A 25,560-nucleotide genomic window follows, 5' to 3' on the forward strand; every position below is an offset into this window, starting at 1 on the left:
CCCGGCCGCCCCCCGCGCCTCGCTATTGGTGGCGCCCCGTGCCCATCAGGCCTCGGCTTCCACCCCCGACCGCGCCGCCTAGCTCCGCGCCCGGGCCGCGTTCTTTTCCCACGGCTGGCACCCTTCGACAACTTCTGATTGGCCCAGCCCGCCAGCCGCTCTTTTTGATTGGCGGCTCCCGTCCCCCAGGGGCGGGGCCGTAGCTTGCCGCAGCGGGCGCCGATTGGCCTCTGCTGCGCTCTTGGGGGCGGGGCTGTCCTGGCGGACACGCCCCTCTTTCTCCCCAGGCCGAAGCCTCGGGACGGCCCTGGAAGCCGGTGAGTGCCCGGGGCCGGCAGCCCTCCGGGGGCGGCAGAACGGGACTGAGCCAGGGGAAGCTGGAGCCTGGGGGCTGCGATCGGGGCCCGGGAGCCCGGGCAGGCGGCCGGGGACGGCGGGGAGGTGACGCGGACACTCACCTTGGGCGCGCAGCGGGACGGCGGCGAGGGAGATGGGGGGGCGGGACGTCTACACTCCCCCAACTCCAGTTGCCGCCGTGTGCGAGGCCTGGTCGGGGTCCTCGCTGGCAGCCCCGGGCCTGTTCCGCAGAAGGGGAAACTGAGGCTGTCTTTGGAACCTCGGCCGCTTTAATACCTGAGTCATCGCCTCCAGTCCCCCGCCCCCAGCATGACATGTCTCTGTTCTCACGTGTCAGAATCGGAGGCCAGAGAGAGGGGTCGTGACTGGAAGAGGCGGAGGGGTAGGGAAGGACATATTTGAGAACCTATGATGTACTTGGACGCTTTTATTTTTTATAACTAAAAAATTTCCTTTCCTTATCGTGTTGACTCGAGGTGAGTTATATTGTACCCATTATACAGAGAGGGGAAGGCTGAGACTGGGCCGAATTGGTGACTGCAGGGGGACCTGGTGGAGAAGAACACTCCGGAGACCAACTGTGTGCTGGGTCCTTTAACCTTTTCAGTCCCACAGGAGTCCCCTAAGGAAAGCGGTGGTCCCTGTGGCATAGATGGGGAAACAGGTTGGTAGTAATCACCAACTGGGACGCAGAAATTCATGTCTTTAGGGACCTGCTACAAGTTCTTTCCAGACCCCCTCCTTTAGAATGGCAGAAAACGGTATAGGCTTGAATTCCAGACCTCCCTCTTACGCTGTGTGATCTTGAGTGCCTTACTTTGACCCTTCCTGCCTCAGTTTCCACATCAGAGAAATGGACATGCTGATCACCCCTATGTCATTGGTTGTTGAGATTATTCTAGGCCGGGCGCAGTGGCTCAGGCCTGTAATCCCAGCACTTTGGGAGGTGGAGGCGAAAGAATCGCTTGAGCCCAGGAGTTCGAGACCAGCTTGGGCAACACAGCGAGACTTCGTCTCTACAAAAAGTAAAAGAGTTAGCCGGGCGTGGTGGCATGACCCTGCTGTCCCAGCTACTCGGGAGGCTGAGCAGGGAGGATCGCTTGAGCCCAGGAGGTCAAGGCTGCAGTGAGCCATGATCGTGGCATTGCACTCCAAGCTGGGCAACAGAGAGAGACCCTGTCTCTCCCTCTTTTTTTTTTTTTTTTTTAAATCATTTTATGATCTCAAAGAGCTGTTCTAAGAGGAGAAAATACCCGACACATAGTAGGTACTCTTATCACCATGTAGTCTTTATTTCACTCCCGAGACTGAAGCTCAGGACAGAATACCATTGTCCTCTTCTTTGGTACTCTTACTGTCTATAGATTTTGTTGTTCCCTTCCCGCAGTTGGGAAACTGAGGCTCAGGGAGATTAATGATGAAGCACGGGGCTGGGGAACTTTCTGAGCGTCGTTTTATTAATTTCACTGGCCGCAATGCACAGCAGGGAAAGCTGAGGCCCAGGAAGCTCCAGCGGGGTTTGAATCCCGGGAATCCTCAGCCTTCTCCGCGGCGGGCCCTCGACCTTTGCCCTCCATAAGGGGGAGGAGCCCTGGCGCCGCCGCCGCCGCCGCCCACCTGGCAACAGGCTCAACCCCCGCCTTCCCCCGGCCCCCGTCAGAGGCCCTGAAGCTCCAGGCCCGCCCCGTTCCCAGCCGGGCAGGTGCTGGGTGACATCAGAGCCGGGCTCCCGCCCTGTGACGCGACGGGGCCCCGCCCTGCGCTGGACCGCGGAGGTCGCCGCACCTGAAGAGAACGGGGATTCCCGCGCCCTCACCCCATCTCCCCGCTCCGGTCGGCGCCCCCAGGTAGCCCCGAGGATCTGCGAGTTGAGGGGGCGGCGACACAGGCGCTTGGGTCCAGGGGAATGGGTACGGGGCTCTCAGACTCCTGGATCTGAGAAGGGGCCTTGGGGGCCGGCTGTCCCAGGTCTGAGGAAGGACTGCGCCGCGAGCCCGAACTTCTTCTGGGTCCTGGGGGAGGAAAGGACTGGGGCCAGGACTGCAGAGCTGGGGTCTTAGGGGAGGAGGGGGCTGCAAGCCCGGATTCTGGGGTCTGTAGGAGAAGGGGCTGGGGGCCTGAACTCCTGGGTCTGAGACAGGAGGGCATTGAGTACTGGGACTCCGGAAACCCAGCGCTAGAAGCCAGGGTCAGACGGCTGGATGCCAAGGGCCCCAACCTCTGCCCCAGGGCGGATCCCTGGCTGCTTTTCTTTTTCAAGCCCAGCAGTCTCGGCCCCTCCCAGGGCAGGTGCTTTCACCTGCCCAGGTGACAGTAATTAGCCCTGGCAGAGTGTTCCTGCTGGTTGAGGAAGGGTAGGGCAGTCAGAGAGGCTCGGCCACTTGGAGCCAAGGCCTGCAGGCCCTGCCCGCCCCATCAGGGCTGTGATCCATCTTCAGAACTCAGCATCCTCACCTCTAGCCCGGCTGCAGTGAGGTGAGGGGGCCTGCACTTCCCAATCCATAGGAGGAGGGGGCTGGGGGCTCAGACTCCTGGGTCCTGGGAGAGGAGGAGGCTGGGAGCTCGGACTCCTCAGCCTGGGGAAGGAAAGGGCTGGGGGCTTGGACTCTTGGCTCCAGGAAGGAGAGGCATAGGGCATAGGGTGATTGCAAAAACTCTGAAACCCTTCCTGGTCAAAGGCCACAGGGCTGGAGAGGAAGTGGATGGGGTGGGGTGGGGTGGGTGGGGGTGAGGGTAAAGTCCCAGGGATGGAGTTTGGGTCCGGTGTATCCAGGTCACACTGGAGGTCTGGGGTGAGCCTTGACGATTTGGGGGCCACGGGGTGGAGAAACTCCCTGCTGCCTTCAGAGTGCAAGGGTCCAGCGTTTGAGGCCTGAGAGCCTCAGGGCCAAGAGTCACTGGAAGCTGGAGCTGCTGGGCTTGGGGATGGGAGGGGAGGGTCTGGGAGGAAGTGGGTCCTCGCAGCGGAGCTGAGATTCCCGTGGGAGAGGCTTGAGGGAAAGGCAGGAGTCTGCTGGGACCAGATCCAGGGGTGCCTCCAGGGCAGCTGGGCGTTTAGAAGGACTTCTCCAGGGGTATGTGGGAGCGAGGTGGGGACGGCAGTTGCATATAGGTCTATCGGGCAGAGGTGAAGTCCTGCTGTTGGGGAGACAGAAATCTCCCACTGTTTCTGTGACTGATGTGGAGGGGCAGTGATGGGGACATTTGAGGCAGTGGATGAGAGTAGGGGCCGGGCATGGTGGCTCATGTCTGTAATCCCAGCACTGTGGAGGCCAAAGCAGGAGGATCACTTGAGCCCAGGAGTTTGAGATCAGCCTGGGTAACATAGGGAGACCCTGTTTCTACCAGAAAAAAAAAAGGCTGGGCCTGATGGTGCGCACCTGTGGTCCCAGCGACTGAGGAGGCTGAAGTGGGAGGATCACTTGAACACAGGAGTTGAAGCTGCAGTGAACTGTGATTGTGCCACTGCACTCCAACTCCAGCCTGGGCAATAGAGCGAGACCTATCTCTAAGAAAAAAAAGAGAGCGCGAGAGAGAGAGAGAGAGAGAGAAAGAGAGAGAGAGAGAGAGAGAGAGAGACTAGGGGCAGACTTCTTTAGCAGGAGGGGGCCACGCAGGATAGGGAGAATATTTTTCCTGCCTGGTGCTTGGACCGCGTTGGAATTGCCACTACTGCCCATGGCCCCCTGGATGGTGGGAGGGGCCTAACACATTCTAGTTCCCCCAGCACCTGGTTGCCTCCGAGATAGCTGGAGCTGGATCCACCCCTAGGCCAGGAGCTCCTCCAGGCAGGGCTCCCAACCTACTCTTCTCTGGGTCCTCAGGCCCACTCGGGGCGGAGTCTCGTACTTGAAAGTCCTCAGAGAGTTGAATGAATGGGGCCAGTCTCCCCATTTTATGGAGAAGGAGCCAGGTTCCAGAGAAGGAAGGAATTGTTCACTGAAGCAGTGAGATTCGAGTCTATTCTGCAGGCATGAGATAGGCGTGACCAGAGGTGGTCAGGGAACCTGAATGACAAAAATCAGGTCAATTCCCACCCTGGGCTCATATCTTAGAGTAAAAGCAAGGTTGTACCTTTTGTCCCCTCTCTTACATCCCCTCCCACCCTCTGCCCCTCGATCCTGGCTCTAGCCATGCTGCCTACCTCACAGTGACACAGCCACACAGATGCACTGTGGCCCCAGGACCTTTGCACTGCTGTCTGGAATGATTTTTCTCTCAACAACCCCCTTGCTCGCTCCTGTCATCTCCCTTGGGTCTTCATTTAAATGCCACACCAGAGAGGCCCTCCCTGGCCACCCTAACGAAAACTTCAACATCCTCAACCCTAACATTTCCTGTCCCCTGGTTTATTCCTCCCCTTAGCATTTATCACCATTTTACATACTATCTGGCCGGGCACGGTGGCTCGTGCCTGTAATCCCAGCACTTTGGGAGGCCCAGGCGGGCGGATCACCTGAGGTTAGGAGTTTGAGACCAGCCTGGCCAACATGGTGAAACCCCATCTCTACTAAAAATACAAAAATTAGCCAGGCATAGAGGCATGCGCCTGTAATCCCAGCTACTTGGGAGGCTGAGGCAGGAGAATCTCTTGAAACCGGGAGGCAGAGGTTGCAGTGAGCCAAGATCAAGCCACTGCACTCCAGCCTGGGTGACAGAGCAAGACTCTGTCTCAAAAAACAAAAACAAACAAACAAACAAACAAAAAAACCCAAAAAACCCACCAAACATACTATATTTGGTTTCTGTAAAAAAATAAAAAACAGAGAGAGAGAATTTTTAAAAAACAAAAACCATACTATCTAATTTACATTTTTAATCTTTTTATCTGTCTCCTGGGATTACAGCAGCTCTGTCCAATAGCAATATAATACAGGCCAGATGTGTAATGTAACATTTTCTAGTAGCCACATTTAATGATAAAAGTAAAAAAGGAATGGGTAACATTAGTTTAATGATTTATTTAACCCAGTAGATTGAAACTATTATCATTTCAGCATGTCATCAAATATTTAAAATCTCAGCAAACTATCTTTTTGTTGTACTAAGTCTTGGAAATCTGGTGTGTATCTTACACTTAGAACTCCAGATGGGGATATTTATATTTAAATTTTAAGATGGGGCTCGGTGGCTCACACCTGTAATCCCAGTACTTTGGGGAGCCAAGGCAGGAGGATCGCTTGAGCCCAGGAGTTTGAGACCAGTCTGGGCAACATAGAAGACCCTGTCTCTACAAAACAAATTTAAAAATTAGTAGGCATGGTGGCATGCCTGTTAATACACTTATTTTTTAATTAATAAATTTCAGACATGAATCACCTGAGGCTGGGAAGTCGAGGATGTGGTGAGCCATGATTGTACCACTGCACTCCAGCCTGAGCAACGGAGTGAAACCCCATCTCAAAATAAAATAAAATAGATTGAATTTAAATGAATGAAATTGAAAATGTGTTTCCTCAGTGACACATGCCACATTGCAAGTACCCGCTAGTGCACAGGTGGCGGTGGCTTCTGCAGTGGACAGCCCGGGGCTAGAAAGTAAACTTTTGGAGGCAGGCGTCTTCTTCCAGCTTGTCTGTTGCTCCATTGTCAGTGCCCAGAACTGAGCCTGGCCAGGAGTGGTGGCTCACGCCTGCAATCCCAGCACTTTGGGAGGGTGAAGAGGGTGGATCACCTGAGGTCAGGAGTTCAAGACCTGCCTGGACAACATAGTGAGACCCTCATTTCTACAAAAATTGAAAATAATTGGCCAGGCACGGTGGCTCACACCTGTAATCCCAGCACTTTGGGAGGCCGAGGCGGGCGGATCACCAGGTCAGGGGATCGAGACCAACCTGGATAACACGGTGAAACGCCGTCTCTACTAAAAATACAAAAAAATAGCCGGGTATGGTGGCAGGCGCCTGTAGTCCCAGCTACTCAGGAGGCTGAGGCAGGAGAATGGAGTGAACCCAGGAGGCGGAGCTTGCAGTGAGCCGAGATCGCGCCACTGCACTCCAGCCTGGGCGACAGAGTGAGACTCCATCTTAAAAAAAAAAAAAAGAAAATAATTAGCCGGGGCCGGGTGTGGTGGCTCATGCCTATAATCCCAGCACTTTGGGAGGCCGAGGTGGGCGGATCACCTGAGGTCAGGAGTTCGAGACCAGCCTGGCCAACATGGTGAAACCCTGTCTCTACTAAAAATACAAAAATTAATTGGGCGTGGTGGCAGATGCCTGTAATCCCAGCTACTTGGGAGGCTGAGGCAGGAGAATCACTTGAACCCCGGATGCCGAGGTTGCAGTGAGCTGAGATCACGCCATTGCACTCCAGCCTGGGCAACAAGCGAGACTCCATCTCAAAAAAAAAAAAAAAAAAGAACTGACCCTCTGAGCCTGGTTCACAGCCTAGCTTATTAAAGAATGAATGAGTGCCTAGAGAGGTGAATGAATGAGATGAGTAAGCTGGGTCTGTTAACCCACTTTGCAGAAGTATGGCAAGAGGTCTGGTAAAGGAAGGCAGAGGTGGCTGCCTGGGGAATTTGGGGTAGGGAAGGGAGGCCCGGGGGACGGAGCCCCATCTGACCCCCACCCTCTTTCTTTGCCCCTGCAGACCATGGCAGCCGTGACCATGTCGGTGCCCGGGCGGAAGGCGCCCCCCAGGCCGGGCCCAGTGCCCGAGGCGGCCCAGCCGTTCCTGTTCACGTCCCGCGGGCCCAGCGCGGGTGGCGGGCCTGGCTCGGGCACCTCCCCGCAGGTGGAGTGGACGGCCCGGCGTCTCGTGTGGGTGCCTTCGGAGCTTCACGGGTTCGAGGCGGCGGCGCTGCGGGACGAAGGCGAGGAGGAGGCGGAGGTGGAGCTGGCGGAGAGCGGAAGGCGGCTGCGACTGCCGCGGGACCAGATCCAGCGCATGAACCCGCCCAAGTTCAGCAAGGCCGAGGACATGGCCGAGCTGACCTGCCTCAACGAGGCCTCGGTCCTGCACAACCTCCGGGAGCGGTACTACTCCGGCCTCATCTACGTGAGTGGGCTCCTGCTGGGGGGCGCGCGCGGCGGAGTTGCTGCCGGTTGGGGAGCCAGGTCCACAACCCGGCTCCCCTGCATGAACTCGAGGCTGTTTATCATCTGTATCCCATGTCCCGTGACTGTTCCTACACTTACATGGTTGCCAAATTATGAATTGTTGGATTACTAGGATAGTCTCGGAACCTACTGGGGACATCGCATGATACATATGGTAGATAAACTGTATTATTTTCCTAAAGTATAAAACGTTCCAATTTCTCAGATATAGCTCATCCCGAGTTTTAAGGAACAGAAACAGATGTGTGACAATCATTAATGTGAATCACTGAGTATAGAAATATGTTGCTTGAGGTTCAAGACCAGCCTGGGCAACAAAACGAGACCCTATCTCTTAAAAAAAGATAAATTAGCCAGGTGTGGTGGTGGCCCGTGCCTTTAGTCTCAGCTTCCAGGAAGACTGAGGCAGGAGGATCACTTGAGCCCGGGAGGTCAAGGCTGCAGTGAGCTATGATGATACCACTGCACTCCAGCCTGGGTGACAGCACAAGACCCGTCTCAAAAAAAGACAAAAAGCAAAAACCATATGCTAGGCTCTGTGCTAAATGCCTATCTATTAATTCATTCAATCTCACCATAGGAAAGATAGAGTCTATTATTATTACCATTTTACCTAAGAGGCAAATGAGGCCCAGAGAGAGTTAATAACAATAAAAATGAACATTTGTTAAACATTTACCAAGCATTCGTCCAAGCTTTCTACAATACATTGCCTCTGTAGATTTTCAGAATTATAAAGCATCTGATCTTCATTTTACAGGTAAGAAAACTGAGGCACAGAGAGTTCAAGGTCACACAATTAGACCTGACAGAGCCAGCTAGTCTGGTCCCAGGCATTCTCCCTTTGCTGTGGTGCCTCTTAAGATTGAGATGGGGCTGGGAATGGTGGCTCATGCCTGTAATCTCAGTACTTTGAGAGGCCGAGGTGGGTGGATTGCTTGAGCCCAGGAGTTCGAGACCATCCTGGGCATGGCAAAACCCCATCCCTGCAAAAAAAAATACAAAAAATACAAAAAATTAGCTGGGCATGGTGGCACACTCTTGTAGTCCCAGTTACTTGGGAGGCTAAGGTGGAAGAATCACCTGAGCCCTGAAGGTGGAGGCTGCAGTGAGCTGTGATGGCGCTACTGTACTCCAGCCTGGGTAACAAATCAAGACCCTGTCTCAAACAAAACAAAACAATACAAAAACCCATTGAGAAGGGATTGATGATACTTAGGTTGACTATGGTAGTCTTCTCACGTCTGTGCTAAGCATTGGATGTTCGTTGCGTTTTTAAAACTCTTTACAGCAAATGGATGGGGTAGAGCAGTGGTTCTTAACCCCACCTCTATGGTAGAATCATTTGGGGAATTCTTAGAAAATACCAGTGACGGAGCCCCACCCCAGAACTTTCAATCAAGCTCTCTGGGGCTGTGACATGAACATTGGTATTTTTAATAAGCTTCCAAGGAGGTTCTAATGGGCAGCCAAGGGGTTATTAATTTCATTTAACAAAAGAGCAAACAGGATTAGAGACATTGACAAGGAATGTGGACAATCATAATGAAAAATAATAATAAGAGGAGGCTAGCAAATATTTAATCGAGCACTCGTGATGTGCCAAGCACTGTTCTAAGTGCGGCATGTGAGTTATCAGCTTCCCTCTGGGCCAGGGGCTGCTGATATCACCTGATGTTCAGGAATGTTAAGTGACCCACAGCCATGAAGGAATCATGCCAGGATTTGAACCCAGGCAGCTGGTTCCAGAGTCATGCTCCAAACTCTAGCTTAGACTGGTGGGGTCTCACAGCTTTGCTCCAACATCTACCCCTCTGAGGTTCACAAAGCGGAAGATTAGAATATTTTTGTGAAGTCTCACTCCTACTTGGAGATCGAGGCTCTGAGATAAGCAGTGGCTGGCTCAGGGTCCCTCAGCTTGTGGTGGCAGGTGTGGAATTTGAATCGAGGGATGTCGGACCCTGCATGGGGTTGGTGTCTTCTCCAGTCTGCACTGGCCCTTTCCAAATCCTCAAACACCTTTACTAGCCCTGGAAAAGAGGCCTCTACATGATCCACTCCCCCACATCTCACCCAAGGCCACAGACATCAGGATGACATCCAAAACATGGATCCACTAGTTGCCTTTTATTCATTTATATATATATTTTGAGACAGGGTCTCACTCTGTTGCCCAGGCTGCAGTGCAGCAGCATGATCTTGGCTTACTGCAGCCTTCACCTCCTGGGTTCAAGCAACTCTCTTGCCTCAGCCTCCTGAGTAGCTGGGACTACAGGCGCCTGCCACCAGGCCCAGCTAATTTTTGTATTTTTAGTAGAGTTGGGGTTTCACCATGTTTGTCAGAGCTCGAACATCTGAGCTCAAGTGATCCGCCCAACTCAGCCTATCAAAGTGCTGGGATTACAGGGGTGAGCCACCGCATCCGGCCACTCTTTGCCTTTTAATAAATACTCTGAGCGCTCCCAGCAACCTTGTAAGGTATCTGCTGTCATCCCCACTCTGCAGGTGGGGAAGCTGAGCCTCAGACTAGGGGGCAGGATTTGAACATAAGCCCCACAACTAGGAACCAGCTAAGCTAGAACTTGAAACCAGGTCACTGTGACTGCAGACCCCAGGTCCTAGCCATTGCACTAGGAAGATTATTCAGAAAGTTCAGGAGAAAAAGTGGTAGGGCCTGAGCTAAGGTGGTGGCCAGGGAGCCAGACTTTTGGGGCCTAAGAAATGAATGTGAGAGAGAAGATTCTAGAATTCCAGACAGGAAGCACATTGGGTCTTAATAAAGATCATTAGCACTTAGTGAGTACCTGCTTTCTCTGCTGGGTGTTGTTCTAAATTTCTTTCCAATATGATCTTATTGACCCCCTCCCCATCCACATAAGGTTGTGAGGTAGGGATTATCACCCTCTTTTTCCCACAGCTTGGAGAGGGGAAGCCATTCGCCCAACAGAAGCTGATAGTGGCTAAAATATTGAGCATGCAGTGTTTCAAGGTCCATGTTCTGTTTTTTGTTTGTTTGTTTGTTTTAGACATAGCCTTGCTCTGTCACACAGGCTGGAGTGCAATGGCATGCTTACAGCTCACTACAGCTCAACCTCCTGGGCTCAAGTGATCCTCCTGCCTCAGCCTCCTAAGTAGCTGGGACTACAGGCACATACCACCAAGCCTGGCTGATTTTTTAATTTGTTGTAGAGACAGTGTTTCACAATGTTACCCAGGCTAGTCTCAAACTCCTGGACTCAAGTGATCCTCTTGCCTGGGCCTCTCAAACTGCTGAATTTACAGGCTTGAGCCACTGCTGTGCCCAGCTGGGGTTCACATTAAACCCTCTGCATGCCACATGAACTTGTGGATGACTCCCAGGCACCTTATGTAGGAAGCACTATTTCTGTCCCCATTAGCTAAAGACACTGAGACCCTGAAAGGTTGCTTGCTGGAGCCACCTGGCCTGAAAATGTTACAGGTGTGATTCAAACTCTGCCCTATTTAAGACCTGTGCTTAGTACATGTTTGTTGACTGACCAACTGATGATGGGGATGGTGGTGTTGTCCAGTGAAAAGTGGGACATCCAGGGCTCCAGAAAGCCAGTTTCTGCCACTAATAGGCTGTTTGGCTTTGAGTTGCTAAGAGTCTCAGTCCCTTTCCTGGGACCCTTGGGGCAGGGAGGGAACCCCTTTGTAGAACACCCCGCTCTGAGAAACACGGAAGATGCATTATGTGATTTCACACTCAGAACACTTCTAGGTGATGGGTTAAAAGCCGCATTTTCCAGGGCTGGAAACTGAGGTTTAGAGAGGACACATCCTTCATTCAAATTCACACACAGCTCAAAAATGCTGCATCTGAATTTGAACACTGGATGGCTTCAAAGTCTGAGTGATGAGCCTGAGAGTTTGAGGCTGCAGTGAGCCAGGATTGTGCCACTACACTCCAGCCTGGGCGACAGAGCCAGACTCTGTCCCACCTGCCCCTGTCCAAAAAATTCCGAGTTAGCCTAGGGCTCCCAGGTAGGATGAATGATGTAAGAGTCTCCAGACCCATATCTGGCGTGTGTTGCATGGCCCCGCCTCGGCCTGGCTGGTTTTTATCCATGATCTCCCCTAATCCCCACAGCCTTTGTAATGAGGTGGGGAGTGTCGCCCTCGGTTTCCCAAGGAGGAAACTGAGACTATGGGGAAAGTCACCAGGCTGAGGGGAGCGGGGGGCAGGTCTGTCTTCAGAGCCCCGAGGGCTGGAGCAGCCATTCCTGACCCTTCCAGGAGGGCTTCCCCAGCTGTCTCCCACCCTGTGGGGGTGCACCAGCCTTTGTTCTTCCCCCCTAGCCTTGTTGACCAGCTCAGGTTTCCGTTCCCAGGGTGTCGCCCTGGAAACAAGGTGTGGCTGGCAGGAGGGGCTGGGGTGGGAGGGTGGCATGGGGAGTGGGTTCCTCCGCCAGCCAGGAGTGGGGGCCGGGGCGCCGGCAGCCATGAGATACCCTCCCAGGGAATGTGGTCCGGCCGCCCCACCCTCTGAGAGCTGGGGGGAGCTCCTGGAGCAGCCCTTTCAGGCAGGGAGGGCAGACACCCAGCAAACCGGTTGTTCTGCTCCTGGCTGGCCACCCAGGCCACCCACCCTCCCACCGTTAGAAGGTTGGCACCTGGGACCAGGCAGCCTGTGGTGGCCACACCCTACTGTGCTTGAGAAGCTCAAGCTCCCTGGGAGCTTAAAACAGTTCTGCTGGCCGGGCACAGTGGCTCATGCCTGTAATCCCAGGCATGCCGGGGTGGGAGGATCAGTTGAGCCAGGGGTTCAAGACCAGACTGGGCAACATAGTGAGACCTGATCTCTACAAAAAGTAAAAATTTAAAAAATTGGCCAAGCATGGTGTTGCATACCTGTGGTCCCATCTGCTTGGGAGGCTGAGGTGGGAGGATTGTTTGAGCCCAGGAGGTAGAGGCTGCAGTGAGCTGTGTTCATGCCACTGCACTCCAGCCTGGGTGACAAAGTGAGATCCTGTTTCTAAAAAACAAAAGAAAAAGATAGTCCTGCTGCTAACCAGCTTAGAAACCAGCTAGCTGGGTAACTAGCAGAGTAGGTTACCCTACTTTATCACACACAGCTAGAAAACACATCTGAATTTGAATCCCGGGTGGCTTCAAAGTCGAGCGACAAGCCCAGAGTAGCTAACTAGCTAAGCCACTAAGCAGGTAATTCTCTGGCTAGTTTAGCTAGCTAACTTTAGATAGCTTGGCTAGTTAGCTCTCTGGCTGGTTTAGCTAAGTGGCTAACTAGCTCTCTAGCTATGTTTAACTGCTTCTGTGAGTGTTGAGCCCCTCTTGCCTACATGATACCCTTGTGAGCTGGATTTGTTCTTAAACTGTTACAGAGTCCTGAGGCCGGGTGTGATGGTTCACACCTCTAATCCCAGCACTTTGGGAGGCTGAGGTGGGCAGATCACTTGAGGTCAGGAGTTCAAGACCAGCCTGGGCAACACAGAGAGACCCTGTGTCTACAAAAAAATACACCGGGTGCGGTGGCTCAAGCCTGTAATCCCGGCACTTTGGGAGGCTGTAGTGGGAGAATTAGTTGAGCCCAGGAATTCAAGAGCAGCCTGGGCAACGTAGTGAGACCCCGTCTCTACTAAAAATAAGAAAAATTAGCCTAGTGGATTGACACACACTTGTGATCCCAGCTACTCTCAAGGCTGAGGTGAGAGGATTGCTTTAGTCTAGGAGGTGGAGGCTGCAGTGAGCCATGATTGTACCACTGCACTCCAGCCTGGGTGACAGAGTAAGACCCTGTCTCAAAGAGGGAAAAAAAAAAAAGACTAGGCATGGTCATGTCAGCAGGACTGTTACGTGTCTATTATCACTAGAAACCGCAGATATGTTCCTGTTGCATTTCGGTTATTGCAGATACCACAGGCACCCTTCCAGAGATAGTCCATGCATATTCAAATGAATATATAAAAATATATAAAAAGATTCCTCTTCCATCCTTTCTTTTTTTTTTTTTTTTTTTTTTTTGAGAAAAGTCTCACTCTGTTGCCCAGGCTGGAGTGCAGTGGCGCAATCTTGGCTTACTGCAACCTCCGCCTGCCAGGTTCAAACAATTCTTCTGCCTCAGCCTCCCATGTAGCTGGGACTACAGGCATGTGTCACCACACCTGGCTAATTTTTTTTTGTATTTTTAGTAGAGATGGGGTTTCACCGTGCTGGCCAGGCTGGGCTCAAACTCCTGACCTCGTGATCCGCCCATCTCGGCCTCCCAAAGTGCTGGGATTGCAGGCGTGAGCCACCGTGCCCGGCCCTCCTCTTCCATCCTTTCTAATGCAAATGGTAGCTCCTCACGCAGTCCTCAACTCACCTCCTTTTACTTGATATTGATTTGAAGATAGTCCCATGTCTATATACAAGAGCTTTGTAGGAATGCGTCATATGAAGGTGCATTCAGGTCGTTTCTAGTCTTCTGCTGCTACAAAGAGTGCCTCAACCGGTCACCTCGCACATGGTCATTTCCTGTGTGAGTCCAGGCAGCCACAGGCTGTGACCCAAGTCTGGCTGGCTGCAAAGGCCTTGTTCTCTCTCAGGACAAATCCTCACCCAGACAGTGCCTTTGTGCAATTTGGAAAGATTCTTTGCTACCATCAGCCTGAAAATGCTCATAACAAACGTTCAAATCTACATTGTTATGGTGTAGACATACCATGTGCAGATGCCCTTGTGCAGTGCACGACCTGCTCAGCAGCCCCATGACGCCTTTCAGGCCGTGGGCAGCCATCTGAGACCCTCTCCCCTCTCACCCACTGCAGACGTACTCCGGCCTTTTCTGTGTGGTCATCAACCCGTACAAGCAGCTTCCCATCTACACAGAAGCCATTGTGGAGATGTACCGGGGCAAGAAGCGCCATGAGGTGCCACCCCACGTGTACGCAGTGACCGAGGGGGCCTATCGGAGCATGCTGCAGGGTGAGTGCTGGGTGGGGCTGTAGGCCAGCGAGGCGGCTCTTCAACAGGGGCCTGACCTGGGGCTGCCGGAAGCCAGAGTCCAGGTCAAATGACAGCTTGCAGACTTGACTCTGTAGGGCTTCTTAGGGGACTGGAGGGAGCACAAGTAGAGGCCTGAGTGGGTGAGGTGCTAGGTCCTGGAGTCTTTTTACCTGTCTCCATGTTCATCGTCTCTTTTATTATTGTTATTATTTTGAGACGGAGTCTTGCTCCGTCACCCAGGCTGGAGTGCAGTGGCATGATCTTGGCTCACTGCAACCTCTGCCTCCTGGGCTCAAGTGATTCTCGTGCCTCAGCCTCCCAAGTGGCTGGGACTACAGGCGTGCACCACCGCGCCTGGCTAAGAGATGGGGTTTCACCATGTTGGCCAGGCTGGTCTCAAACTCCTAACCTCAAGTGATCTGCCCACCTTGGCCTTCCAAAGTTCTGGGATTACAGGCATGAGCCACCATGCCTGGCCTCCTTTTTAATTTTTAAATAAATTAATTTATTTTTGGCCAGGCGCGGTGGCTCACGCCTGTAATCCCAGCACTTTGGGAGGCTGAGGCGGGCGGATCACAAGGTCAGGAGATCGAGACCATCCTGGCTAACACGGTGAAACCCCGTCTCTACTAAAAATACAAAAAGAATTAGCCGGGCGTGGTGGCGGGCGTCTGTAGTCCCAGCTACTCGGGAGGCTGAGGCAGGAGAATGGCGTGAACCCGGGAGGCGGAGCTTGCAGTGAGCCAAGATCGTGCCACTGCACTCCAGCCTGGGCGACACAGGGAGACTCTGTCTCAAAAAAAAAATTAATTTAATTTTAATTTCAATAGTTTTTGGGAAACAGGCGGGGTTTGGTTGCATGGAAAAGTTCTTTGGTGGCGATTTCTGAGATTTTGGTGCACTTGCCATCGGAGCAGTGTACACTGCACCCAATGTGTAATCTATCCCTCACCACCCCCACCACCCTTCACCCTGAGTCCCCAAAGTCAGTTGTGTCATTCTTATGTTTTTGCATCCTCAGAACTTAGCTCCCACTTACAAGTGAGAACATACGATGTTTGATTTTCCATTCCCGAGTTACCTCACTTACAATAATGGTCTCCAATTTCATCCAGGTTGCTGTGAATGCCATTATTTCATTCCTTTTTATGGCTGAGTAGTATTCCATGGTGTATGTGTGTCTATATATCCCATGGTGTATATATATATATATATATATATATATATACACACCAAGGGATATATACTCTCTCTCTCTCTCTATATATATATATATGAGTATTCCATGGTGTGTATACACACACACACACACACACACACACACCATGGGATATATATGTGTGTGTGTGTGTATACACACCATGGAATATATATATATATATATGTATCACAGTTTATCTACTCGTTGGTTGATGGGCATTTAGTCTGGTTCCATATTTTTGTGATTGTGAATTGTGCTGCTATAAACATGTGTGTGCAAGTGTCTTTTTCATATAATAGCTTCTTTTCCTCTGGGTGGATACCCCAGAGTGGGGTTGCTGGATCAAATGATATATCTACTTTTGGTTCTTTAAGTAATCTCCATACTGTTTTCCATAATTAAAAAATCAAAAAATAACATGTTGGTGTGGATACGGTGAAACGGGAACACTTTTACACTGCTGGTGGAATGTAAACTGTACAACCACTACTGAAAACAGTATGGAGATTCTTTAAAGATCTTTGTTCACTCTTTCTCCGAACAATATTGGTTGGGTGTGGGGCTTCTACGAACATTTCCCTTGAGACAGTAATTCCCAGAGTGTTCATTCATTTATTCAACATTTATCGTTGAATTGTAGATCTGATCTCCATTGTCATGGGGTAAATGTAGCCCCTTAGACAGATGGCAGGTCAAGGCAGTTGTGTACAGCTGAGCAGGTTGTACACTGAACAAGGGTATTCATCCAAGGGGCTGCCATTCATACCATGACAACATAGATCAGTCCTGGCAGAATTACATGATTAATATCTATTATAGATATAATGCCCTTATTATATATTTGCTATATATCATCTATTTTCATAGATATTTAGTATTTTTTGTTTATAGCTATTAAACATTTTAAAATTATATCTATTTACATCATATAACATATAATAGGCCAGGGGCGGTGGCTCACACCTGTAATCCCAGCACTTTGGGAGGCCGAGGCGGGAGAATTGCTTGAGTTCAGGAGCTCAAGACCAGCCTGGGCAACATAAGACCCTGTCTCTACAAGAAAATTTAAAAAGTTTTTGTTAAAAAAGGAAAAACCCCATGTAATAGTACACAACATTCAGACCCTTCGACCATGGCTTCGAAACCCATTGGTGCCGCTCGCCATTTCCGTCCCGCACCCCAGCCTCACCCACCTTCCTGTCTGTCAAACATCCCTAACTCAGTCCTACCTCAGGGCCTGAATATGAATATATTATACTTATTGAATATGCATATTAAATATGAGCAAATTATTAAATTTATATATTTGATTAAATAGTATAATATTGTGAATATATTATGCTTATTTAATATGCATATTCAATAAGTATTTTATTTTATTATACTTTATTTTTATTATACTTCATTTTTATTTTATTATACTTTATATTTATTTTATTATTATATAAGTGTAATGTTGATTTAATAAATTATACCTATTTAATATGCATATTCAATAAGTATAATAACGTGTTAAGTTAAATAGTATAACATATTAAATTAAATGGTATATTAAATAGCATAATATTGTAAACATATTATGCTTATTTTTTTTTTTGAGACAGAGTCTCACTCTGTCACCCAAGCTGGAGTGCAGTGGCATGACCTTAGCTCGCTGCAACCTCCTCCCGGGTTCAAGCCATTCTCCTGCCTCAGCCTCCCGAGTGGCTGGGACTACAGGCACATGCCACCGTGCACAGCTAATTTTTGTATTTTTAGTAGAGACCAGGTTTCACCATGTTGGCCGGGCTGGTCTCGAACTCCTGACCTCAGGTGATCCGCCTACCTTAGCCTCCCAAAGTGCTGGGATTACAGGCATGAGCCACCATGCCCGGCCTAATATGCTTATTTAATATGCATATTAAATGGGAGTATCAAATGGGAATACTGAAGTCTCCAGGTAGAATAGTGGATTCATCTATTTCTCCTGGCAGGTCTATCAGTTTCTGCTGGATTAATTCATTTAACCTCGTAGCAAATCTATGAAATAGGTTATCTCCTTGTCCCTGATTTCTGGGTGGGGAAACTGAGACACAGAGCAAAACAGTCATGGTCACACTGGTGGGTGTATGCTGAGGTGGGATTCGAACCCAGGGCCCCTGACCACCGCCTCCCTGTATGTCACACTGTGTGTTATATTTCCTCCTGTGCCATGCACTGTGCTGAGTGCATTTTGAGCATTCTGAGTTCTGACTACAGCCCTGCGAGATGGCAGCTGTTTTGAGCCCCATTTTTCAGATGGGAAAACAGAGGCACAAAGCAACTCAGAGACTGGCCCAAGGTCACGCAGCAAGTCAGAGAGGCAGCCGGGCGGTGAACCTGTGTGCATATGGTCCCCCATACCAGGCTGCCAAGTCTGAGGTCCTACTGGATGCAGCTTACTCCCTGGCTTGAAGACACCCAGAGGATGCCTGTCCTGCTTAAAAAAACATTCAGACCCTTTGATCATGGCTTTATTTATTTATTTATTTATTTAGAGACGGAGTCTCACTCTTGTCACCCAGGCCGGAGTGCAATGGCACGATCTTGGCTTACTGCAACCTCCGCCTCCCGGGTTCAAGTGATTCTTCTGCCTCAGCCTCCTGAGTAGCTGGGGATTATAGGTGGCGCCACCATGCCTGGCTAATTTTTGTATTTTTAGTAGAGACGGGGTTTCACCATGTTGCCCAGGCTGGTCTTGAACTCCTGACCTCAGGTGATCTGCTGGCCTCGGCCTCCCAAAGTGCTGGGATTACAGGTATGAGCCACTGTGTCCAGCCTAATCACTGCTTTAAAACCCATCCCACCACTCGCCATCTCTGCCCTATCCCCCAACCTCACTGGCCTTTCTGTCTCTCAAACATTTCTAACTCAGAGCCTTTCCCCGGCTGTGCCCTCTGCCTGAAATGCCACCTCCACTGAGAAGCCTTCCCTGCTCCTTCCCCCAAGTCGATTCTTATTACCTAACACCAGGGTTTTGGAATCCTGGCTCTACTGACATTTGGGGCTGGATGATTCTTTGTCGTGGGAGGCTGTCCTGGTCATTGTAGGATGTTTAGCAGCACCCCGGCCTCTACCCACTCAGTGCCCATGGAACTCTCCTCTCTCAGGGTAATAACCAAAAATGTCTCCCAGACATTGCCAGGTGTCTCCTGGCGGGAATGGAGGACATAATTACCCCCGTTTAAGAACCACTGCTTCGGCCGGGCGTAGTGGCTCACGCCTGTAATCCCAGCACTTTGGGAGGCCGAGGCGGGTGGATCACGAGGTCAGGAGATCGAGACCATCCTGGCTAACACAGTGAAACCCTGTCTCTACTTAAAATACAAAAAATTAGCTGGGCGTGGTGGTGGGCGCCTCTAGTCCCAGGTACTCGGGAGGTTGAGGCAGGAGAATGGCGTGAACCCGAGAGGCAGAGCTTGCAGTGAGCCGAGATTGCGCCACTGCACTCCAGCCTGGGCGACAGAGCGAGACTCTGTCTCAAAAAAAAAAAAAAAAAGAACCACTGCTTTATTCTAGTACTGATTTAATTTTCTTCCCAGTGCTGATCGGTATTTGATTGTAGGTTTCTGTCCCCTACATCTTAAGTGGAAGCTCTGTAGGGGCACACACCCTGCCAGTTCCCCACTCCCCTCCATGCCTGGCGCTCAGTAGGTGGTCAGCATGCGATTGTGGAATGGCTGTGTTAGGCCCAGGGCGGGCGCTGGGGTAGACATCTTATATCACAGGACCTCGCTTCTGTCTTTGAATCTCACATGCCCAGCATGAGGCAGCACACAGTAGGGTCTCACGTTGAGGTCGTTGAATGAATCATATTCTCTTCAGTTGAGGGAGGCTGTCTCCATTTTACGGGTGAGGAAACCAAGGCTCAGAGAGGGACAGCTGCTTTCCCAGGGTCACACAGCGAGCAGGGGGCTGAGCTGGGTGGGGAATTAGAATCCAGGATTGTTACACATCAAGACCCAAGCTTTTCCTTACTCCCTGGGAATAATTTTTAAAATGCAGCGGCCAGTGTAAGGGACCAGAGGGCCCTGCTAGAGACTCTCTCAGATGACATATTCCCCCACTCTGTCCCCTACAGATCGTGAGGACCAGTCCATTCTCTGCACGTGAGTAATCTGGAAGGACTTCCTGGAGGAGGAGAGGTCCGGGTGGGGCGTGGCTGTGTTTGGAATCGGCAGGGCAGGTGGGGAGCTTGCCCGAGGTCATTGCCAACCCCTTTGCTTCCCCTTGTCATCCCCACAGTGGAGAATCTGGAGCTGGGAAGACGGAAAACACCAAGAAGGTCATCCAGTACCTCGCCCACGTGGCATCGTCTCCAAAGGGCAGGAAGGAGCCAGGTGTCCCTGTAAGCAACCCCGCCTTGGGTCACCCCCGGGCCCTGCCACAGCACTGCCCCTTCCATCTTGGGCTTTCCCCACAATTGTCTCTTCCCCTCATGGAGGTCCTTCTCCTAGATGCCTATGCCACCTGAGCACCTACTGTGTGCCTGGGGTGGGGCTGGAAGCAGAGTCAGGGGGACACAGAGGTGTGAGGGTCAGTCTTGGTCTCACTGGCTCTCGGAATGGCTCCTAGTACTTAGTAGGTGCTTTCTTTTCTGAGCACCTACTGTGTCAAGCCTGATTTTAGGTGATCATGATGCCCGGGTTTGTCGTCTAAGTGAATGTTATATGGTGCCCTCCACTGTTCCAAGCCCTGTTCTCACACTGCCTTACTTACCCCTCGGGTGGGGTGGGTGCTGTTTTCCTGCACTGAAGACGGAGAGCCCAGGCATGGGAGGGGTGAGTCAGTTGTTGGTCATGCACCGAGGAAGAGGTAGAGTGAGGCCGGGCACAGTGGCTCATGCCTGTAATCCCAGCACTTTGGGAGGCCGAGGCAGGAGGATCGCTTGAGCCCAGGAATTCAAGACCAGCCTGGGTAATATAGTGAGACCCCATCGCTACAAAAAACATTTTTGAATAAAGGAGGTAGAGTGGGATTCAAACCCAGGAGTGTGGTCCCCCAGGCCACCCTACTCCACATGCCCGGTTTCCCCAGTCCCCCTTCCCCCACCCCCATGCCACCACCTGAGATCACTGGTTCACCTGTGTGTCTGTCCACGTTCCATGTGCTGTGTCCTGGTCCGTGTCTCGTGTCCCGTGACTTCCTCAGGCCTCCATCAGCACCGTGTCTTATGTGAGTAGCAGGGGATCACCTCGAGTCTTGCTGCCCCTAATGCCTTCCCGGCCACCCAATGCATGATCTTCTTGGTAGACAGGGCCCAAGGCAGCAGTGGTCCCACCTGCCAGGGACCCCTCTGCCCCACCACTGCTATTCATGGCGGCCCTGCTGTGTGAGTGTGTGCAGATGGGCCACAGACACCAACATGAAACAATCCAGAGAACAAAACTGCCACTTACTGCTGATCTACTAAATGTGTCCAGCCGGGGCCCACAGATGCTGCGTGCACACAACCAGAGTGAACAGTGTAGCAAGGGAAATACACGCATGTCCCATGTTCTTCTGTGTGCCAAGTCATGTGCCCTTCACTTTGTGTATCTTTTCATTTGACAAAGCATCCACCTAGCTAGATCATTTCATCTTAACACAAGCAAGACATGGACTGAGAGAAGACATAAACAGGCTGCCATTTATGAAGCACCTACTGTGTGCCAGGCTCTGACCCAAGGGGGCTGGAGGGAAGTTTGGAGTAGAGTTCCTGCCAAGGAGTAGCCTGGTGGGGCTAGGAACCCACTATTTTTTGAAGGCCTATTATATGCCAGACTGCTTGAAGCACTTTACATAGGTGGTACAGATTTTTGCCTTACTTAAAAATTCTAGGCTGGGTTTGGTGGCTCAGGTCTATAATCCCAGCACTTTGGAAGGCTGAAGTGGGAGGATTGCTTGAGGCCAGGAGTTCAAGACCAGGCTAGGCAAAAGAGTTAGATCCCATCTCTACTAAAAATTTTAAAAAGTAGCTGGGCATGGTGGCGCTTGCCTGTAGTCCCAGCTACTCAGGAGGCTGAGGTGAGAGGATTCCTTGAGCCCAGGAATTTGAGGCTGCTATGAGTTATGACCATGCCACTGCACTCCAGAATTTCTACAAGCAACACATGAGTACATATTCATTGTAACAACAACAAATCAGATGAAATGAAATTCCTGTTTCCTCCCCTCAGTCCCCTTCCTTGGAGTGCCTTACACTGTTGACAGTTTGGTGTGCATCCTTGCAGACCTTTCTCCATATGTTTACAAACATGTATATATCTGTAGATTTAAGAGTCCTGTTTTGTGGCGTTTCTTCCTTAATTCATTTTTTATTAATGGGATAACATTGTAGACATTGTTCTGCAACTTGTTTTTTTGTTTGGCTTGGTTTGGTTTGGTTTCCACTTAACAACATGTCTTGGAGATGCTTCCCTCTTCCCCTCACAATAGACAGATGGGCAAGACCCGGATATGGGAAGTGGGTACACGCCCAGACACACAAAGGCCCCTCACACACAGATACTCAGCCAGCTGGAGACACAGCCCGAGCTGGGCTGGCCTGGCCTCCTGCCCCATTCTCACTGACCTCATGCATCATCTCCTGTGCCCGGCAGGGTGAGCTGGAGCGGCAGCTGCTTCAGGCCAACCCCATCCTAGAGGCCTTTGGCAATGCCAAGACAGTGAAGAATGACAACTCCTCCCGATTCGTGAGTGCCAGGGGTGGGCAGTGCTGGCTGTGTCAGGGATACAGGAGCTGGGAACCTCAGGGTGGGCTTCAGGGGGAAAGACACGTGGATCTGTTGAGGGAGGAGGGGCTGGGGGCCTGGACTCTTGAGTCTGAGGGAGGAGGGGCTGGGGGCCTGGACGCCTGGGTCTGAGGGAGGAGGGGCTGGGGGCCTGGACTCTTGAGTCTGAGGGAGGAGGTGCTGGAGGCCTGAACCCCTGGGTCTGAGGGAGGAGGGGCTGGAGCCCTGGATTCTTGAGTCTGAGGGAGGAGGGGCTGGGGGCCTGGACTCTTGAGTCTGGGGGAGGAGGGGCTGGGGGCCTGGACCCCTGGGTCTGAGGGAGGAGGGGCTGGGAGCCCCAGACCCCTGGGTCTGAGGGAGGAGGGGCTGGGGGCCTGGACTTTTGAGTCTGAGGGAGGAGGGGCTGGGGACCTGGACCCCTGAGTCTGAGGGAGGAAGGGCTGGGGGCCTGGACTTTTGAGTCTGAGGGAGGAGGGGCTGGGGGCCTGGACTCCTGGGTCTGAAGGAGGAGTGGCTGGGGGCCCAGATCCCTGGGTCTGAAGGGGGAGGGGCTGGGGCCCTGGACTCTTGAGTCTGAGGGAGGAGGGAGTGGGGGCCCGGATCCCTGGGTCTGAGGGAGGAGGGGCTGGAGGCTGCGTGCCTGGTTCCAAGGGAGGAGCAGCTGGGGACCAGGGGGCTGGGGAAAGAAGTCCAAGGGGCCTGGACCTTGAATTCCCAAGGAGCCCCCCGCTGGGGACTCACCACAGGATGGGGTTCAGGTCGAGGGAGCAAGGAAGTGGGGGGGCAGCCGCAGCTCTGGGAGCAGTGGGTGTGGGGTTGGGGCTGTTGTTCAGGTCTGAGTGGGGAAGGGGACCCTCTGCTGAAGCCCACCCACCTTGGTCTCTCCCAGGGCAAATTCATCCGCATCAACTTCGATGTTGCCGGGTACATCGTGGGCGCCAACATTGAGACCTGTATCCTCTCACAGCCCATGGGGGTGGCAGCCGAGGGGGGCAGCCTTTCAGACAGCACTGAATATGGGAAGCACCTCCCACTGCAGGGACCCCTTACCTGCTACTCAGATGGGACCTGATGCTCAGGCAGCATCTGCATGGGGAGGGGAGGGTGGGACTTCTGGTGTGTATGAGGCCAGCACAGCCTCGCTATGGGGTGGTGGGTTGGGGTCCACCCAGTTCAGCCATAAGGGGAGTCCCGGCACTCAGCCTGCAGTGGCACTCATGGTGACCCATGACAGTGAAATGACATAGAGCAGTATAAGCAAAGGGAAAAGGCACATGGGGCCAAATCCCCAGGGACCAGGCACAAGCTCCTAGAACCCTCTCCAGCAGAGGCACACAGGACACCAGGTGCGACAACACTTATGAAATGCTGTCCCGGGGAAGCACAGAGAGACTCACTACCAGGGTTTTCACTGGTGGCTGGCCACATCCCCGCCTGCACCCCCCGTCCCCTGCCCTTAATATGAACCAAAATTCCACACTCCCAGGAGGAAAGCAGGTGATCAGTGTAAACCACAGTGTTTGCACAAACCCTTTAGGCCCAGCGAACCCCTCATCCTGTTAGAGGATGCTGGAACCCTCCCAAAATCCAGGTGCCCAGACGCTAGCCAGGGGCCCACCTGGCCAGCAGGCCTTTCCAGGGGAGCACCTCAGGACGGCTGTTTTCTGCTCAGACGGCATATAGGCGTTTAAAGGAAATTAAACAATAAAACACAGGCACTCTGGGAGTGCAGAAATTAAGAGAATGGGCCAAGAAATCGTACCAACCTGGGTTCAAATCCCAGTTCTGCCACTTTGAGACTCTGGGGACTTGGGTATGTGACTTGGCCTTTCCCTGCCTCAGTTTCTCCCTCTGTAGAAGGAGAAGGAACATAGAACCTACCCAAGAGGGGTTTGGAGGATTTTGGAGTTAAATGCTTGGCCACAGCACCTGCTACATAGCAGGCACTCAAGAACAAGCTATTATTAGCAATTAATGATTAAATTAGTGGCCAGGCACGGTGGCTTATGCTTGTAATCCCAGCACTTTGGGAGGCCAAGGCCGGTGGATCATTTGAAGCCAGGAGTTTGAGACCAGCCAGGCCAACATGGTGAAACCCTGTCTCTAATAAAAATACAAAAAAATTAGCCAGGCGTGGTGGCGCATGCTTGTAGTCCCAGCTACTCTGGAGGCTGAGGCAGGAGAATTGCTTGAACCTGGGAGGCAGAGGTTGCAGTGAGCCGAGATCGCGCCACTGCACTCCAACCTGGGTGACAGAGCGAGACTCTGTGTCAAAAAAAAAAAAAAAAAAAAAAAAAGATTAAATTAGCAATATCTGTATCAATGCTAATATTATTGACTAATATTGATTGATAATTACTAATCAATAACATTAACAACTGCTAATAAGCCACATCCCCATCCCAGAGGCATCTGATAAGCTCACGCTCTTCCATAATCAGTGGGGAGGGGTTTCTCCTAAGTCTGCTCAGGGCATGAAGCAGCCAGCCGGCCCATTGGTTCTGCTGCCTTGTGGGAGATGCTTCCTGGGCTGTCACCACCCCAAGTCCCCAGCAGCACCGCAGCCCCTGCTCCTGCCGTTTTCTGCTCATGGCTGCTCCTTCCTCCAGGTCCTCTTGCCCTTGGCTCCCACCTCTCCATGGTACCTGCATATCCAGGTTCTTGGAGCTCATGGCTCTTCCTGCCAGCTGTCCTGGCACCGCGTGTCTCTGCTTATATTCATATTTGCCTTCTCTGTCCGCTTCCACCTGCTCACTTTCTCCTGTCCACGCTCCCCATGCAGTGTGGCTGCCCCTCCTGGGCACAGCTGTGGTCCCGGCTGTCTCAGGCACCAGTGGATTGATGCTCATGAATCAGGTCCCGCCCCCAGGCCAATCGTATGAGTCTTGGGATGGCCTGCCGGGTAAGGAGCACCACCCTGTGTGGCTGACCCCTCGGCACTAGCATCAGTGCCATCGTGACCAGCTTTTCTGGAGTGCTGACTGTGTGCCCACCGCCACCTCGAGAGTCCCCGTGACATCTCAGTTCCTCCTCTCTGCAACCCTGCGAGGTGGCTGCTGCTATCACCCCCGCTTCACAGAGGAGGAAACCGAAGCTCAGGGCTGTTGTCCCCCAGGGTTCGACAGCCTGCGTGTGCTCCCTGCACTCCAGCTTTCCTTGTGGGAGCCCCTCCACCTGTTTCTCCCCATCTAACCAAGCAGGTTACACCCCAGGGCTTCTGGGAAATGGACCTCAGGTTTGCAGC

At 52.1% G+C, this 25,560-nt stretch overlaps 1 protein-coding gene across 5 annotated transcripts in view; it reads left to right on the top strand.

Annotated features, from left to right (window-relative positions):
* The first annotated feature begins 258 nt into the window (after positions 1-258).
* MYH14 (myosin heavy chain 14) overlaps positions 259-25,560 on the top strand; it is a 107,196-nt gene continuing 81,894 nt past the window's right edge. For 2 of the 5 annotated variants that reach the window (XM_003316544.5, XM_003316543.6), the window contains exons 1-8: positions 259-317; positions 6,949-7,356; positions 14,207-14,363; positions 19,685-19,712; positions 19,849-19,951; positions 20,755-20,778; positions 22,185-22,277; positions 23,206-23,269. In XM_003316544.5, the coding sequence (XP_003316592.2) occupies positions 6,952-7,356; positions 14,207-14,363; positions 19,685-19,712; positions 19,849-19,951; positions 20,755-20,778; positions 22,185-22,277; positions 23,206-23,269 (874 nt within the window). In that variant the 5' untranslated portion in view covers positions 259-317; positions 6,949-6,951. Of the gene's footprint in view, positions 318-2,075; positions 2,205-6,948; positions 7,357-14,206; positions 14,364-19,684; positions 19,713-19,848; positions 19,952-20,754; positions 20,779-22,184; positions 22,278-23,205; positions 23,270-25,560 lie in introns of those variants that run through there. The other 3 variants (XM_063802108.1, XM_524343.8, XM_009436079.4) reach the window with 2 other exon arrangements.

Source organism: Pan troglodytes, chromosome 20, assembly GCF_028858775.2.
Source record: "Pan troglodytes isolate AG18354 chromosome 20, NHGRI_mPanTro3-v2.0_pri, whole genome shotgun sequence".
NCBI lineage: Eukaryota > Metazoa > Chordata > Mammalia > Primates > Hominidae > Pan > Pan troglodytes.